Source organism: Perca fluviatilis, chromosome 13 (genome assembly GCF_010015445.1).
Source record: "Perca fluviatilis chromosome 13, GENO_Pfluv_1.0, whole genome shotgun sequence".
Classification (NCBI taxonomy): domain Eukaryota; kingdom Metazoa; phylum Chordata; class Actinopteri; order Perciformes; family Percidae; genus Perca; species Perca fluviatilis.
This window is the reverse complement of record NC_053124.1, coordinates 33,314,063-33,333,434: the sequence shown is the minus strand read 5'-3', so window position 1 is coordinate 33,333,434 and position 19,372 is coordinate 33,314,063. Positions and strand designations below refer to the sequence as shown.

At 43.1% G+C, this 19,372-nt stretch overlaps 1 protein-coding gene across 1 annotated transcript in view; it reads left to right on the top strand.

Moving 5' to 3' along the window:
• LOC120570939 (collagen alpha-1(XIV) chain-like) overlaps positions 1 to 19,372 on the top strand; it is a 333,908-nt gene that overhangs the window by 125,980 nt on the left and 188,556 nt on the right. Inside the window, 2 exon segments of the mRNA XM_039819635.1 lie at positions 9,445 to 9,574; positions 17,620 to 17,742. Coding sequence (XP_039675569.1) covers positions 9,445 to 9,574; positions 17,620 to 17,742 — 253 coding nt within the window.

Here is a 19,372-nt window from a genome sequence, read left to right as displayed (position 1 = left end):
GCAGGGACACCAGCCATTATAAAGCCCAAAAAAAAAAATCTATATATATATACTTGTTTACATGTGATTGATTTCTGAAGTTATCCCATTTTGGGCCCTATTTTAACGATCTAAGCGCACGGCGTGGCGTTTAGGGCGTGACGAATTCACTTTTGCTGGTGGTCCTAAAGGGTTGTACTTAGTGTCTTCATTAATCATAGGTGTGTTTTGGGCGTAACATGCAATCAACCAATCAGAGATCATCTCCCATTCCCTTTAAAAGCCAGGCGTGTTTGGACCTTGGAGCATTGCTGTTATGATGGAGGATTTGCACCCTATTATTTATATTTGTAATCTTCTGCGTGTGTGTGTGTGTGTGTGTGTGTGTGTGTGTGTGTGTGTGTGTGTGTGTGTAACAAGCATAGTGTGTGAGCGCTGTGCACGAGCCTAGGAGCGTTTTACTAATGCTCTGTTAAAATAACAATGAAATGCTGCGTTATTGACTTTAGACCAGGTTTTTGTTGGTCAATGGCGCCATCACTTCCTGCTGCCTCAAGATAGCAAAACGCCCAGAATGCACCTGAATACACCTCCCTGTAAGACCAGCACGCCCAGAATGCAAAAGTCAAAGCACGCCCAGAATCAAAAGTCAAATAAATGATCAGTTCACTACTTTCATTAAATGTGGGTGTTTTATTCAATTGTATAGCTTTTGAAAAAAAGAAGAGAAAAAAAAAAGCCAAAAAAAGCAAAAATTAACAAAAACATTGAAAAAATTTAAGAAAAATCGGAAGTGACAAAAACATGGAAAGTTAATTTTTTACAAAAAACGCTTGACAAAATTAACAAAAACATCGGAAAAGTATTTTTTTATTGACAAAAACGTTGAAAAAAGTGACAAAAAGAAAGGGAAAAGCGACGAAAACAACGGGAAATTGACAAACGTTGAAAAAATTTGAAATAAAATTGACAAAAACGTTGAAAAAAGTGACAAAACCCCCCCGAAAAAGACGGCCAATTTTTTCAATTTAAAATATTGACCCAGAATAACAAACTTTACGGTCGACGGGAAGACAACACAAAGGGTTAAAAAACGAACTAAAGTTGAAGAGTTGTCTCAACAACACAGGTGCCATAGTTCTCCAAAAGTCCAAAACTTTCTCCTTTGTAATGCTTTTTTCTCTTTTCCTCTGAATGAGCAGTCTGGAGAGGGTGCGAATAGCTGTCTGTGGTTCATTGTCTCTTCACTGCTTTTATCCCCGAAACTGTCGACCGGCTCAACTCAAATCACATTTATCTGAAAAACAACTTCCATTTAAATTTCCATCTCTGCCAAAACAACCTCGCTGATGACGCGTACCTGTCATACACGTCAGTGATTGATGCAGCTCGGATGATAAAACAGACTTTTTCCAGCATTTGCGTCTTTCATCTGGTGTCAGATACTCCTGACGCCTGACGTCAGATTGCGTCCACTTAAAGTGCTGTTTTTGCCACTGACAGGCTCAGATCATTATTTTAAGGAAAGGATCCCTACAGAGATAGATTCATATGAAACTGCCCCGAAATCGCTATGCAGAGTCACACAAATCAAGTTTCCTACATTTACCCTTTGAACAATGCAATAGTATCGCCACCAGACTCTATTTAAATAACCACTCATTCTATCATCATAAAAACACACTTTATTCAAAGTTGACAGAGACAAAAATCAACTCTCAAAAGCTGCCTTGGTTCGTCTTTCCACTGTTCCAACCAATTACCACTCTGGTTTGGTTGAAATAAATCCTTAATTCACCCATTAACATGGGGGAAACATGCTTACTCTATACACGCTAAAAGTCCTGATTATTTACATGGAGTCTGGTGGAGATATGCTGGCTCTATACACGCTAAAAGTCCTGATTATTTACATGGAGTCTGGTGGAGATATGCTGGCTCTATACACGCTAAAAGTCCTGATTATTTACATGGAGTCTGGTGGAGATATGCTGGCTCTATACACGCTAAAAGTACTGATTATTTACATGGAGTCTGGTGGAAATATGCTGGCTCTATACACGCTAAAAGTCCTGATTATTTACATGGAGTCTGGTGGAGATATGCTGGCTCTATACACGCTAAAAGTCCTGATTATTTACATGGAGTCTGGTGGAAATATGCTGGCTCTATACACGCTAAAAGTCCTGATTATTTACATGGAGTCTGGTGGAGATATGCTGGCTCTATACACACTAAAAGTCTTGATTATTTACATGGAGTCTGGTGGAGATATGCTGGCTCTATACACGCTAAAAGTCCTGATTATTTACATGGAGTCTGGTGGAGATATGCTGGCTCTATACACGCTAAAAGTCCTGATTATTTACATGGAGTCTGGTGGAAATATGCTGGCTCTATACACGCTAAAAGTCGATTGGAGTCTGGTGGGTTTAGAGATGGCGAATTTAGAGTTCTTTCTGGTTAAATAACTTTCTCTTTAACTAAAAGGTCTATCTCTGTAGGGATCCTTTCCATAATGTTGTCAGACACTTAGAATAATAATCTGAGCCTGTCAGCGGCAAAAACAGAACTTTTAGTGGACGCAAATTGCATTTTCGCCCAGTTTTGGGGCTACCGGTTACAGCGTTCTCGCTGGACCAACTTCAAAGATTTTTGTTCAATAAGTCACATGGGAAAATAGGGTCCAGATTGAAAACTACAGAAATCACCCTTTAATGGTTATGCCCGTTCATATGTCTCGGTTGCTGTCTTCGCCAGCCGTGAGGCGACTCCACTCTGCAGACCATCTGTCCACACAGCTGGGAAGCTGAACTCGCGAAGGAAACTCCGTTATTTCCCGGGCTGCTTCATTCAATGTGTCCCAATAAAACCAAAAGCTGCAGGGCACCAAGTGCAATTCCGCTGTGTGTAAACAGAATTTATATATTGCTCAGAACATGTTGTTCGAGGATAAAAAAACGTTGTCAAGGGAAGATAAAAAGTTTCGGTTTTCCTTCTGTTACAGATTTTCTCTGGCAAAGAATCAACTCCTGTCTTCAAGTTTATTTGTCATCCTTCATGTCATCCCGCCTCGATCGCCAGACCTTTGATGCCTTTCAGTCGATTTTGTGACCAGTTTGGGTCTGTTTCGTGTATCTTTCAGGCTAATGCGTCTCAGCTGGTTAAATTGCATCCAGCGTTCCAGGGAGCCTGGTAGCTCACCTGGGAGGCGTGCCCATTGCGAGGTCAGTCTTCGCCGATGGCCCAGGGTCAGACCTGTGGCCCCTTTGCTGCATGTCTTACCGCTCTCTCTTCGCCCTCGATTTAAATCGATTTAAAGGCCAAAATGGTCAAAAACAAAAGCCTTTTTTGACAAGAAAAGTTGACTAGGGCGCTTTTGTAGTTCAAAAAGCTGGCAGCGTTTTGGTTTCAAAAAGCACCCCAGAGCATCTTTTGTTGCTATGACAACAGCCACTGCTACAGAATCCGAGAGTGCTATGTATGTGGAGCGGTGGCGAGATAAACCAAAGTGGTCGAGCGAGCGAGAGAATGAACAGAGAGAGAGAGAGAGAGAGAGCGGTGCTGATGCTAACGTTGGATAAAACAAAGCGAGTCATATCATATAATTTGCCGTTCTCCGACACTAGCACCAAGTCTGTCGGCACCTTCTCCATCTTTTTTTTTTCTCTTGTTGTCATGGAAACGACAGGTCTCGATATGCCCGCTTGTCATTGGTCAGCTTGCCTTTGGTCAGCTGTAAAGAAAAAAAAAGATTGACGTAGGACGCTCTTAGCTGCAGAAAAAAAATAACGTTGGCATTGGCAATTAAAAAAAGGACTTTTTCAAAAACACAGTGGAGGGAGGTAGGAAAGAGGGAAGGAAGGAAGGAAGGGAGAAAGGGAGGGAGGAAGGAAGTAAGGGAGAAATGGAGGGATGAAGGAAGGAAAGAAGGGAGGGAGGAAGGGAGGGAGGATGGAAGGAAATATGGACGTAAAGAAGGGAAGAAGGGAGGAAGGAAAGTAGGAAGGAAGGAAGGAATGGAGGGATGAATGAAGGAAAGAAGGGAGGGAGGAAGGAAAGCAGGGAGGAAGGAAAGATGGACGTAAAGAAGGAAGGAAAGGAGGAGGGGAGGTAGGAAAGAGGAAAGTAAAGAAGGAAGGAAGGGAGGAATGGAGGGATGAAGGAAGGAAAAAGGGAGGGAGGAAGGAAAGATGGACGTAAGGAAGTAAGGAAAGGAGGAAGGACGGAAGGGAGGGAGGAAAGATGGACGTAACGAAGGAAGGAAGGAAGGAAGGCATTTATTGATCCAGTGTGGCGCAGTGCATTCTGGTAGTTGTAGGTTTTCTACCTTTTGAGTGAAAGGGAATATCGCAGCTTCTTTTTTTTGTCTCTCGTCATGTAGCACCAAATATGAAAAAAACGCTTGCGCGCCATTCTGCTGCAGAGACAGCCCAGTTTAAGGATAAGACCCTTTCGTCCGCCAGTGAAAGAACTTCTTGAAGTCTGGGTGTAATTCTCATCATCCGTTCCCTGTTGGCCCCGAGTGCTCCCTGGACGCAAAATTACCAATTTTTTACCACGATGGCCACGCCAAGACCCGCCCTACGAAGCAGCTCGATTGGTTGGGGTCAGGCATTTGACCTCAAGTGGTTAAGGTTAGGGTTAGGGCACAAGGGGACCACTGGTGTGAATAAAACACTTAAAGAACTCCTTAAAAAATCGGGTTCGGGTATATTAAAAAAAAAGGTGTTTAAAAGACGATATTAAAATATAGATAAGATATTAAAAGGTCACCTCCACAACTACCCTGGTGTCTCTCCTAGAGGCATAACAAAATAAATACATGAAATAAATAATATATATATATATATATATATATATATATATAAATAATTAAATATATATAAATAAAAAAAAAAAAAAAAAAAAATAAAAAAATAAAAAAAAATATATATATATATATATATATATATATATATATAGATATATATATGTGTGTGTATATATGTATGAGTTATATATGTATGAGTTATGTAAATAAATAAATAGCCCGGCGTCCCAATACATAATAAATTCTATCCCAATATTAAAAAAATCTTATTTAAACTCAAACATTTTAACATTTTAAAGGAGTCATAATTACTGTGTGAGTTACTTGCCCTTGAGGTTAAAAGAATATATACACATAACCATTAAAAAGTAGTAATAAGTGCTATGTTTAAAAATGCTTTAAAAGTTAAAAAGTGCCACACAATAAATAACCATAAATAATTTAAAATCCATCATAAAATAGGGTCTAGAGAGGACCTGTACATGTAAGCATGGACGGCCTGGCCAATAGTAGTGTGTGAATGCTATTGAAGGGGCGGGTCTTGGCGTGGCCATAGTGGGGGGAAGAAATATCGCTCCCTGGACCCCCTGGACTCATGGGAGTCTCATAACGAGATACATTTCATCCCGTGAGTTTGTTACGGTTAGTGGGAAGGGTCGAAGTCTGGTTTCATTTTGGAGTGACTCTTTGTCGGGCTGCAGCTGTGCAGTTTATCAGACACGTTGCTATATTTGCTTACTAGCATAATCACCTGACATCGTGCGCTCCCCCATGCAGTTTGCCTTCGAGCAAAGTCTCAGACGGCTCCAACTTAATATTCTGGGCCTGCACAGATAGCCTCTGTCAAAGCTGGATTGGGTTCCTGGATCCTATAAATACTTTATGAAGCCATGTTTGCTTTTACAAAGTGGAGTAATAGGAGTGTAGCTGAAGGCGCTTTCTTGCAACTTTGTGGCTCGGTGACAGTTTAGAGACTTGCTGCCTTTTTCATCATGCTGGGCTGAAATTGATTTGTCTAGGCCCGCAGTGTTTGTCTGACGGACAGACACGTCTGAGAAAGTGTATTATTTATTTTTTTAAGAGGGTTTGTGGACGGAGCCGGGCTAGACTGTACATGCACAGAATACAAAGGAGACGGACGAAGATTCTTTTTTGGGGCATTTTAGGCCTTGATTTGTATATGGCAGTTTAGACTTGAAAGGGGAGAGAGAGAGAGAGAGAGAGAGAGAGAGAGAGAGAGAGAGAGAGAGAGAGAGAGAGAGAGAGAGAGAGAGAGTGGGAAAGAAAAAAAAAAAAAAAAAAAAGAGAAAGAGAGATTGGGATGACATGCAGCAAAGGGCCGCAGGTCGGAGTCGAACCCGCGGCCGCTGCCCCGAGGAGTAAACCTCTATATACGAGCGCCCGCTCCACCAAGTGAGCTAACCAGGCACCCAACGGAGGAGTTACTGTTTGGAAAAACTTTAGATTTCGATTGTAAAACCAACTCAAATATAACTTAAAGTTCCCATGACATGGTGCTCTTTGGATGCTTTTATATAGACCTTAGTGGTCCCCTAATACTGTATCTGAAGTCTCTTTTATATAGACCTTAGTGGTCCCCTAATACTGTATCTGAAGTCTCTTTTATATAGACCTTAGTGGTCCCCTAATACTGTATCTGAAGTCTCTTTTATATAGACCTTAGTGGTCCCCTAATACTGGATCTGAAGTCTCTTTCCTGAAATTCAGCCTTGGTGCAGAATTACAGCCACTAGAGCCAGTCCCACAATGAGCTTTCCGTAGGATGTACCCATTTCTGTGTCTGTAGCTATTGAGGAAGAGGAGGGAAGTGGCAAGGTGGAGGGTGGGGGGTGTGCGCTTGACCAACTGCCACTTTGCTCGTTTGAAAGCCATGATGTCTCTCTCTCTCCTCTCTCATGGGTTGGCCAAATTCTCTGGCGGGGCAAAGCAGAGAAAGGGGGTAACCGCTTGCTTGTTATGACCTCATAACAAGCAGATTCAAACGGCCCATCTGAGCTTTCATTTTCTCAAAAGCAGAGCAGGATACCCAGGGCTCGGTTTACACCTATCACCATTTCTAGCCACTGGGGGACCATAGGCAGGCTGGGGGAACTCATATTAATGTTAAAAAACCTCATAAAGTGAAATTTTCATGCCATGGGACCTTTAATGGTTTAATAAAATATATATATTTGGCAAGTGACCATGGTATAAGCGGTCGAATGCCCTTCGAGGTGTCCATCGTCAGGTATTAATGAACTTCGTCGTCCATTAATACCTGACAATGGACACCTCTTCGGGCATTAACCCTTCCATCAGTTACACTTACGTGGAGTTTGCCTTGGGGATTGGTGCATGCATACACAAACATATTGAATATGCAATAAATAAACAGAAACAAATGTATGGATAATAGCTTTTTGGCTTATGAAAAAGGAGGCCGAATGGGTTCGAGTGCTGAATGTAAAAAATATATACAGTATGTGTAATTAAAGCCAGCGGAAGTCCTTATTAAAGCTATCAGCATGTGCTTCTCCTGCCGAGTGTGGAGCCTAACTGTCAGACTGGCCTGCTGTTCATAGCACGTGTTCGCTGTAACATTAATAAAAAATCAAATATATAAGATTTTTAGTAGAATAGAGTAGTCTTTCAACCTTTCCGACCGCACTTGAAGGCAGCTTAGATTCACGGAGAAAGAAAAGAGATTTTGCTTTTGTTGTTGCAGGACATATGCGTTGCGTGCCAGGCAACCCAAAATCTGTCGTTTTCACACCCTTCTAGCCGCGAAAGCGCCCTGGAACGACAGTCAAGCCCGTAACTTACTCCCTGTGAACTGGTACCACATCGTTGTACTCCCAGTTACAGTTTTTGACATCACACACACACACATAAACAACAATGGCGACCCCCCTGTTGATGCTGTACAGACGCCGGTGATTAACGCTGAGAAATAGACATAAATAGGCAACGTGAAGTAATTCCGCACATTGTAATCAAAACAATACACATACGATTGTGTACTACTGCAGGTTATGTTTATTAAATGAAGCCCAAAATATGTCGGCGACTAGAAATCCCCAGTATCAATTATAGCGCTAGCTAGCGCCAATGTTAGGTAGCCCTTATAGCTAGCTAACACTAGCTAGAAGGGTTTTTCGTGACTTTGCCTGGAACGCTACCAAGTCCTGAGTCGTGACTTGGAAGTCGTAACTTACGGGCTAAAAGAATTGTGTCTGGAACGCAGCATTAGTCACCTGTTGTTACACAAACTCCCGGGCAGTTCAGTGCTTGTGTTTAATTATTTATTTTTTTTACCTATAACGTGCGACAGCGATAGAGGTTTTCTGTTTACTCTAACATTACGGGACTGTTTCCGGCCGCAAAACGGACTGACGAGCCTGATAGCCGGTTACATAGTCCAGCGCAGGTTGACGTTGGGTTGCTTTTCTCCAAAAGTTACGGTAAGTAAGTAAGTAAGTAAGTAAGGTACGTCCCAAGCGCATCTAGCTGTAAAAAAGAAAAAGATTGACGTAGGATGCTCTGAGCTGTAGAAAAAAAACAAACGTTGGCATTGGCAATTAAAAAAAGGACTTTTTCAAAAACACGGTGGAGGGAGGGAGTGAGGTAGGAAAGTAAAGAAGGAAGGGAGAAAGAAAGGAAGGGAGGAAGGAAAGAGGAAACTAAAGAAGGAAGGAAGGAAGGGAGAAAGAAAGGGAGGAAGGAAAGATGGAAGTAAAGAAGGAAGGAAAGGAGGAAGGAAGGAAGGGAGGGAGGAAGGAAAGATGGAAGTAAAGAAGGAAGGAAAGGAGGAAGGAAGGAAGGGAGGGAGGAAGGAAAGAGGAAACTAAAGAAGGGAAGAAGGGAGGAAGGAAAGAAGGAAGGAAGGGATGAAGGAAAGAATGGAGGGAGGAAGGAAAGATGGAAGTAAAGAAGGAAGGAAAGGAGGAAGGAAGGAAGGGAGGGAGGAAGGAAAGATGGAAGTAAAGAAGGAAGGAAGGAAAGGAGGAAGGAAGAAAGGAAGGAAGGGAGGAAGGAAAGATGGACGTAAAGAAGGAAGGAAAGGAGGAAGGGAGGGAGGAAAGATGGACGTAAAGAAGGGAAGAAGGAAGGAATAGGAAAGAAGGGAGGGAGGAAGGAAAGATGGAAGTAAAGAAGGAAGGAAAGGAGGAAGGAAGGAAGGAAGGGGAGGGAGGAAGGAAAGATGGACGTAAAAAGAAGGGAAGAAGGAAGGAAGGAAAGTAGGAAGGAAGGAATGAAGGAAGGGGAGGGAGGAAGGAAGTGGAAGTAAAGAAGGAAGGAAGGAGGAAAAGGAGGAAAGAGGAAAAGGTAAGTAATTGGCAAGTAAGTAACGTCCCGACCAAGCGTATCTAAATATGACCCTAAAGTAGACTTTTTGAGTCAATAACAATCGCTAAAGGCACCTGACCAATAGAGAATATTCAAATCCCCAAAACTTAAAAATCGAGTAACTACACATCAAACAAATATTCGATCAAAGGTGTAATTTTGGGGTTTCGGTATTTTGCCCGAAAGGAGAGTTTGACATGTGGCCAGGAGGAGTCGGGACCAACCCTGCCATTAGTGAAGGACCCAGTCTGTTCATCTTGTCACCTGAAAGGTCCTTTTCATCGTGAATTTGTCTCTGCTTACAGAGGACGGTGCCCACGGGTCAGAACAGTCTGATTCTGCAGCCGCTGCTCTCGGATACGGAGTACAAAGTCGCCATCACGCCCGTTTACCCCGACGGAGACGGGCCCACGGCGGCGCGGATGGGGCGGACGCGTGAGTCATGTTCATGTTCAGTGTGTTTTTGATCGTCTTGCCTATTAACATTTTCAGTCACTGTCTTTAGTCTCTCCTCTTTTTACACCTGGTCAGAAAACACAGGGGAGACACTTTGGTTCTCTCACTAGGACTCTCTTACCTGCTCTACCAAAACACTTTACACACACACACACACACACACACACACACACACACACACACACACACACACACACACACACACACACACACACACACACACACACACACACACACACAAAACACACACACAATAGGTTATTTAAAGAAAGGCAACATCAAAAAGATAGGTCTTCAGCCTAGATTTAAAAGAACTGAGAGTTGCAGCGGACCTGCAGGTTTCTGGGAGTTTGTTCCAGATATGTGGAGCATAAAAACTGAACGCTGCTTCCCCCTGTTTAGTTCTGACTCTCGGGGGCAGCAAGCAGACCTGTCCCAGACCACCTGAGAGGTCTGGGTGGGTCATAGTGTAGTAGCAGATCAGAAATGTATTTTGGCCCTAAACCGTTTAGTGATTTATAAACCAGCAAAAGTATTTTGAAATCAATTCTTTGAGGCACTGGAAGCCAGTGTAGAGACTTCAGTACTGGAGCGATGTGATCCACTTTCTTGGTCTTAGTGAGGACTCGAGCAGCAGCGTTCTGAATCAGCTGCAGCTGTCTGATTGATTTTTTTAGGGAGATCTGTAAAGACACTTTTTCCTTCTTTTTTTTGTCACTTTTTTTTCGACTGTTTTTCTGAAATCTTTCTCACTTTTTTTTTTTTTTTTTTTACTTTTTTGAAAGTTATTTTATCAGTTGTTTTTTCTTCAAATGCTATAAAATAGAAGCCCAGAAATCTAGATGCACCCTAGCGGCAGCAAAATAATGTTGCAGCCAGAGGGGGGGGTCTAGGCACTCTCCGTTGACTTGCGAGCTGGAAAAACCAAACTCTGGTCAGGCCAATCACATCGTGTATAGAGTCGGTGGGCGGGGCTTGCTGCTGCTGCTGATGAACAGCTGTCTTCTGGAAGACTTGTAGTTCAGCTTTTCTTTGAGAAAAGAACAAAGAACGGCTCTGAAGCCATTCTTAAAAAAGGGAAGATGTGTTCGGAGTTTAAAGTTGAATCTATCAGCTAGCGTTGCTCTGATTGGTTGGAGCGCTATCCTATCGCGTGCAGAGGGGAATTTGAAAGACAACCGTTTATCCCGCCCCCCGGGATTGAGCCCCGACCAATGGGGAGCTCCCAGACCTCAACATCTGGATGTGGGTCTGGCTGGTCAGGCTAATAAAATGGACTAAAACACCCATATTCAGTGAAAGTAGTGAACCATCCACGTTTATTTATTTTTTTGGACAATTTGTTTGAAAGAAAACCAACATTTCTGATATAGAAACTCTTTAAAAAATGTGTCAAATTTTACCCAAGGACATCCAGAGGGGTTAAAAGAAAAAGGACTTTATAATCGCAACAAACCCCCACCTCCAAACCTCCTTGATGCGTACTTTGCTCCGGTGCTTTCTGTCTTATACTGAAGTTGCTCTGTTGAAACTGCATGACAATCTATATAAGCATATACAGAGAAATTACAAAGTAAGACCGATGGGACCGTCCCGTTCTGGGAACGGCAAGGAAGTGCATAGAGCAACGGCTTATACATTGTCCCATACTAGCACCCTCAAATCTCCTATTTTATATGTTTAACTGCTTTAACTGCTCTTTAATGTTTAATTTCTTATGCTGCACTGGAACTTTTATTTTCGTATTTTATCTGTTTTTATGTAAAGCACTTTGAATTGTCCCGTTGCTGAAATGTGCTTTACAAATAAAGCTGCCTTGCCTTGCGAGAATCCCTCCCCGCGTGCGTCTCCGTGCGTCTCGTTACACTCGGGACCGTTTCCGGGAGGAGTTAAAAGAGATTGCAACCTGTCCTGCTATCTAAATGTCCCCCATCCATTTCTTTTATTGCGGAGGTGAGGACAGAAATACGATCGCGAGCGCTCTCTTTTTCCCTTTTGTTAAACGTGACCGATCGCCCCCAGCGGGGGCTAATGATTTTCTCTCTGCCGCCAAGTGCATTAGAGAACGAGCACTCGACTTCCAGCGAGGAGGAAGCGCTAAAATCAAGCCATTCATCTTTTGTCTCCCCGCGCCAGCGCATTACACACATTTAGCAGACGCTAACGACGCTGCGCGGTTCCTAAACGATGCGGCCTCCGACACTCCGCGATGATGAATGGTTCCCGTTAGAGAGTGAGGGATGACAGGGAATGCAGAGAGAGAGAGAGAGGGGGAGAGAGGGGGAGAGAGAGGGAGAGAGAGGGAGGGAGAGGGCATGATTGGGTTTTTCAGAGTGAAGATGGATGATCTGACAATGGGAGCTGGCGTGATCGGGGTGATTTGAACCTACGAGGGATGGAGGGGGGTGAACGCTGAGGGAGGTGTGACGGGGAATGCAGAGAGGGATGATGATTGGCTGGAGATAGATAATGGGACGAGAGAGGGATGATGATTGGCTGGAGATAGATAATGGACGAGAGAGGGATGATGATTGGCTGGAGATAGATAATGGGACGAGAGAGGGCTTGATCACGGAGAGAAGTGTGGGGGCCAATACAGAGAAGATGGCAGAGTCTTCAGACAGACACATAGACAAAGAACACACACACACACACACAAAAAAAAACAAAAACACACACACACAAACACACACACACACACACACACACAAGACAAAGACAGACAGACACATAGACAAAGACACACACACACACAGAGACAGACAGACATACACACACAGACAGAAATACACTCACACACACACACACACAGACAGACACACACACACACACACACACACACACACACACACACACACACAGACAGACACATAGACAAAGACACACACACACACACTGACCGACCAAAACACACAGACAGACAGACAGACAGACAGACACACAATGACAGACAGCGACAGACAGACACACACACACACACACAGGCAGACACAGACAGACAGACAGACGCACACACACGCACACACACAGACAGACAGACAGGCAGGCAGACAGACAGAGACTGTGTGAATAAGAGTTCCTGTGGTCATTAACGGTCTGAGCATTAAATCTCCAGTTTCTCATTACCGTCGGGCCTGAAGGGTGAAGACACAGCCACAGGAATGTCACCAAGAGTTTAGAGCATGATGGGAATTCTCTCCGCACCGGTGAGGGCAGAGTGGAGATGGATAACGCAGCAGAAGAGGCGAGTCTAACGTGGGGATTTACATTTACTCCGGTACTGGACTTAAGTACAAATGTTGTGGTATTCGACTTGAGTCGTTTTCCTTTTCATGCCAGAATGATGACGCCGTATCATCCTTCACGAAGGCTGTCGGATATTTTCCCCGGAAGAGTTTCATTTTTATATTGAAAAGATGGCGATATGAAGTTGAAAACTGCAGTAAATTAAACACCAAAGTGATGACATTTCAGTTTTTTCTAAAATAAAACCCCAAACTGTGACATTTCAGCGCTTCAGTGAGTTGTGTTGTCAACGCGTGACTCCGAGTTCTTAAACAGAAGTACATTTACTCAGGTACTGTACTTAGGTACAAAAATTGAGGTACTTTACTTGAGTCTTTTCTTTTCATGCTACTTTCTACTTCTACTCTCACACACAGACAGACACGCACACATTTTGTCGACATTTATGGCGCTATTTTCGACGTTTACAACACTTTTTTTTTTACTGCATTTTGTCACTTTTTCAACACTTTTGGCGCTTTTCCCAACGTTTTTCCACTTTCTTGCGGTGTTTTTGAAGCTCTTTGTCATCGATTTTGTCGTTTTTTCCAAAATATTTTACCCTTATATCGACTTCCTTTTATTTTTATATGAAAAACTCTTTGAAAGCAGGTCAAATGTCATGCTAGTAGCCAAGGAGGACATGGAGAGGACTCTTCAGAAGAGGTCATTATCTTCACTTGAGTTCCTGTGCGGGAAAGTCGCCGGGCGCCACAATCTTCTGAACATAGTCCTACTGAGAAATCCAGAGAGAGTTGTGTGGAGCTGAGAGTCTAACATTTTCAATGCAGAGCTTTTACTTGTCACAGAGTATTTTTACAGTGTGGTATTAGTACTTTTACTTAAAGGTGACAGTAGGTAAGACTTATAAAACTAACTTTCTGTCATATTTTGCTGAAACTGACCCTATGTTCCAGAAGAACTACATGAAGCAGGTCATTTAAAATAAAATCTGGCAACTCTGGCTCCACCTACAGCCTGTAGTGTGATTTGCAAAAATCCCCAGCGCCCTGTTCAGATGCACCAATCAGGGCCAGGGGGGCGGTGTCTAACTGCGTGTCAATCACTGCTCAGGCACATGCATTTCATAGCGTCCTCCCCCTTAGCACGAGCTGCAGATAGGTTTCCTCCCTTCTCCCCTCTTCACACGCGCTCTATCGTGCACAGCTCTCCCTTGTGGGGGGAGGGGCTTAGGAGACCGTTTTGGGCTTCAGCGGAAAGGGGGGGAGGGACTGAGAAGTTGTCGATGTTCAAATTTTTTGGGCTAAGTCCTAGATCTTCACAATCCTACCTACAGCACCTTTAAGTAAAAGCATCTGAATACCGCGTAATTGGTCTTTTTTTTTAACTGCGAAGATGGAAAATGAGGCAGAAGAGCCGGTTTATAATCTGAAAGGTTTTTAAGTTCATAAAATGGTGAGAGGGATGGCTACTCGGGGAAGAATGATGGGAGTTTTTTTTTTTTTGCATTTTAAACGTGCAACAGAACGGCCAGCACACTGCGATTCATTTGGATATGAAAAAGTCTCAGGTTTCCCTTCAGGAGGAACCGAATGGACTTTCTGCAGAGATTGAAAACCACAAATGAAATCCACACACTCCTCAGAGAAAGTATGTTTAAAAAAAATATAGGCTACCATTAATACCGTCCTGCCATTGGTTTAGTTTTCCGAATTCCTGTCCTAGTTGTCAGCGATATCTCCGCTGGGTTTAATATCTGTCTGTACTCTCTGTAACAGCACAGGGACATTTCTCACTGGGCTGACTGTTGAGATTCTGTTCACTGTTATCAAATGTTCTCCTCCTTTGACTCTTCCTCATTATCTTCCTCTTGCCAACTCGGTGTCTGTCCTTCCAGCTTCTCCCTGTCCGTTTCTCTCTCTCTCTCTCTCTCTCGAAGGCTCTCTGCTGTGCCACGGCAGATTCCTTTCATCATTCTCACACGCAAAAAGAAAAGTACATTTTCTACTTTCTTAAAATCAACTCACTTGTGCCCTTTGGGACGGTTTTTGAAATCTGGTTTTAAACCTGCAAATTCTACTTGTACTTGCTTTACGTAATTGGACTTTTCCTCTGGATCCGTATTATCCTAACTTATTTATCAAATTTTGTTCTTAAATATGTGCTACTGTCACGTCCTGCTCCTGTATCAAGTTTGTTAAAGTGCTCATATTATGCTTTTTGGCTTTTTTCCCTTTCCTTTATTGTGTTATATATCTTTTTTTTGTGTGCATGTTATAGGTTTACAAAGTGAAAAAGCCCAAAGTCCCCCCCAAAGGGACTTACCATCTCCAACAGAAAACACTGTTCACCAACTGCTCCAAACAGCTCTACTGTAGTCCAGCCTTTACTTCAGAGACAAACATGGTCACTTTGTAACACACGTTATAATGCTCGCCTAGCTGCTAGCGTGGCACGCCCTCATACTCTGCTTCTGACTGGCTAGTAGTCCTTACCTAGTTACTGTCAGGGCACGCCCTCATACTCTGCTTCTGACTGGCTAGTAGTCCTTACCTAGTTACTGTCAGGGCACGCCCTCATACTCTGTTTCTGACTGGCTAGTAGTCCTACCAGGTACTGTCAGGCACACCCTATACTCTGTTCTGACTGGCTAGTATTTATATATGTAATATGGGGTGCCTTACCTAGGTACTGTCAGGGCACGCCCTCATACTCTGCTTCTGACTGGCTAGTAGTCCTTACCTAGGTACTGTCAGGGCACAGCCTCAAACTGGCTGATGTTTTTTTATTTATTTTTTATTTTAATTAAACCATGTAAACCTATTCTGATATAACTTCTAAATACAATTATGAACCTGAAAATTAGCACTTTAAGTTCATTTTCATGTTTTTTGATTTTCCATTTCCCGTTTTATTTTGTTACTCAGCGTCTTGTCCCGTATCAGGTCTGTTCACTTCCCGGTCTTTGTGTGCCTTCCCACCTTGTGTGATTACCTTTCCCCGCCCTAATGTGATGCACCTGTGTCTCGTTGTCTCCCCTGTCCTCTGGTACATAAACTCACCTGTACCTCACCTCAGTGCATTTACCGGTACCATTGCCTGTTTTTGGACTTCCCCTTACTGCCTGTCGATTTGGAGGGGTCAGCCCTATGTTCCCACATCCCAATGGTCCCACAGCCCAGTGGTCCCACATCCCAATGGTCCCACAGCCCAATGGTCCCACAGCCCAATGGTCCCACATCCCAATGGTCCCACAGCCCAGTGGTCCCACAGCCCAATGTTCCCACAGCCCAATGTTCCCACAGCCCAATGGTCCCACAGCCCTATGGTCCCACAGCCCAATGGTCCCACAGCCCAATGGTCCCACAGCCCAATGGTCCCACAGCCCAATGGTCCCACAGCCCAATGGTCCCACAGCCCAATGGTCCCACATCCCAATGGTCCCACAGCCCAATGGTCCCACAGCCCTGTGGTCCCACAGCCCTATGGTCCCACAGCCCAATGGTCCCACAGCCCTATGGTCCCACAGCCCAATGTTCCCACAGCCCAATGGTCCCACAGCCCAGTGGTCCCACAGCCCAGTGGTCCCACAGCCCAATGTTCCCACAGCCCAATGGTCCCTCAGCCCTATGTTCCCACATTTCTCAGATTTTTTTTTCCGTTGGAAATTAGGCCCTATGTTCCCACATTTCTAAGATTTTTTTTTCCGTTGGAAATTAGGCCCTATGTTCCCACAGCCCTATGTTCCCACAGCCCTATGTTCCCACAGTCCTGTTCCCACAGCCCTATGTTCCCACAGCCCAATGGTCCCATAGCCCTATGTTCCCACATTTCAAAGATTTTTCTTAAAATTAGGCCCTATGATCCCTCAGCCCTATGTTTCTAGGGTTAGGGGTTAGTTACCAGACTTTCCATAGTCCATTGCTCCTGGATAATAGGTTGGGTGTAATTGGCTACCAAATTGGGAGATACAGGGATGGTTTCGAAAAAATCTTAGAAATGTGGGAACTTTGGGAACATTGGGCCTAATTTTCAGTAGAAAAAATAATTCCTAGAAATGTGGGAACATAGGGCTGTGGAAACATAGGCACGCTCCCAATTTGGATACTGTTGCCTGTGAGTTGTTCTGTGCTCTAAATAAAGACTGTGGCATTTTATTTACCGGAGTCGTGCATTTGCGGGTCCATCGTTTCTGTGAGCGTGATCGTTTCTATCTTTTCTTATGATTGTGTACTGTTAGTATGTTTAAAAACTTGGATAGTCTAACCTAAACACTACTGCAGGATAACGTTATTCACACACATATGCTGTGACAAACTTTCAGGTTTTTTTCTGCATGGAGAAGGTTTTGGCGCCCCCCCAAAAGAGGTTTTAGCCAGCGCCTAAGAAAAATGGTTCCTGTCATACTAACCCTAAACTTGCAAACTTCTACTTGTACTGGCTTTACATCATTTGTGTTGTGGCTTTTGCATTTGTGTTGTGTCTACATATCTGTTGAACCGTCTCGGCCACCATACAAACATTTTTTTTTTAATTCTCTTAAATTTGTAATTTTACGACATTAATCTTAGAAATTCTGAGTTTTTTTTCTTCTTCATATTATCCCCTTTCCCAGCTTTGTAATATTTATTATTTTTACATACAATGGCCTTAATTTGCTGTCGTAGTATTTGCATAAACCTAGAGGATTTATAGAAACGTAATCCACATTATTAGTTTGCCAACATGTCAGAAATTAATTTTGATAGAAACATATCTATTTATTTTTTCTTCCTCAGTTCCTCTGTCAGCTCCCAGGAACCTGCGGCTATCGGAGGAATGGTACAACCGCTTCAGGATCAGCTGGGATGCTCCACCGTCGCCCACCATGGGCTACAGGGTCGTCTACCAGCCCCTATCTGGTAACACACACACACACACACACACGCACACACACACACACACACACACACACACACACGCACACACACACACACGCACACACACAAGCTCTGACAAACACATTTTATAAAGACATTTCAAATATGACAAGCTCCAAACAACATAACCACTAATTTGTACTTTTAAGGAAAACTGCCACACGTTGAAATAATTACACTGTCAGTATGTTTAAAAGCTTGGATAATTCTGTCCTTAACAAGTCTAAAAGTCCAAAGTCCCCTTAAAACACAACTACAGGATCATGTAATTCACAAACACACGCTGTGACAAACTTTCAGCGTTTTTCCTGCAAAATTTAAGCCAGCGCCAAAGGAAAATCCAGGCAAAACATTCCTTCTTGGGGAAAGAAGTTACCGTTAGGCTGTTTTATACTAATCAAATGAATTAGACTCTGTGGTCCAGTTCTTCCTTTCCCTTTTTACGGCATTATATTCCGTTACATCTTATATAATTGTTACCTGCCAACAGAAATTCTGTGTTTCCTTTGACAGAAATTAAGACGGTTTCACCATAGATTTCTGCTTGAAAATTAATCAGAGACGTCTTTGACGCTCAACATTTTCCTGGGGGTAGAAAAGACCCAGACCCCCGCCTTCATATGCCCATTCTGAGCCTTAAAAAACAAACCTGCAAACACATAGAATAGAATATAATGCCTTTTATTGCAACTCTTTTTCCAGTGTCAACATGTATGTAAGAGAAATGTAACAACATGGTATAAAATAAGTAGTGCAAAAGACAAAGGGGGGGTAAGGCGCACACTATATACATATATAAAAAAAATATAAAGATAAATATGGTTTTATATACAGTGTAATATGCATAAGATTACACTTTACTGATGGCTTTTAAATATGGTAAACTCCAAACAATACAAACACCATTCGTACTTTTAGGAAAACTGCCACAACTGCCATTTTGAGGCAGTGGGAAGTGATGGCGCAATTGACCAACAAAAACCTGGTCTAAAGTCAATAACGCAGCATTTCATTGTTATTTTAACGCCTGCTTCACCTCGTGGAGTTTTGGCGGCATAGTGGTCGTGCCATATATGATCTGCTCGCACACTTTCACTTCACGCACGAGCAGATCACTTTCTTCTCCTGAAAATCTCTCCTTCCTGCTTAGAAAATCTTCCATCATAACAGCAATGCGCCAAGGTCCAAACACGCCTGGCTTTTAAAGGGAATGGGAGATGATCTCTGATTGGTTGATTGCATGTTACGCCCAAAACACACCTATGATTAATGAAGACACTAAGTACAACCCTTTAGAACCAGGCGCCCGGCGCACGGAGCCTTTTATCCGTGTACATGCTTTAAATGCAGCTGCGCCAGGCGCTTCACGCCGTGGGCTAAGATCGTTAAAATAGGACCCTAAAACTCAAAAGTCCCCTTAAAACACAACTAGGCAATTATGTTAATTACACACAACAGTTTTTGCGGAGTTTCACATTCATATTAGTCATGAATGAAAGTGCTAAAGGGAAGGTTGTGGAAAAGGTCCATCAACTTTTCTGTATTTCCACTGGGGAGTTTAAATCATGTTGCCCAGAGGATATTTAGTAAATTGCCTGTTAGATTATTGTGT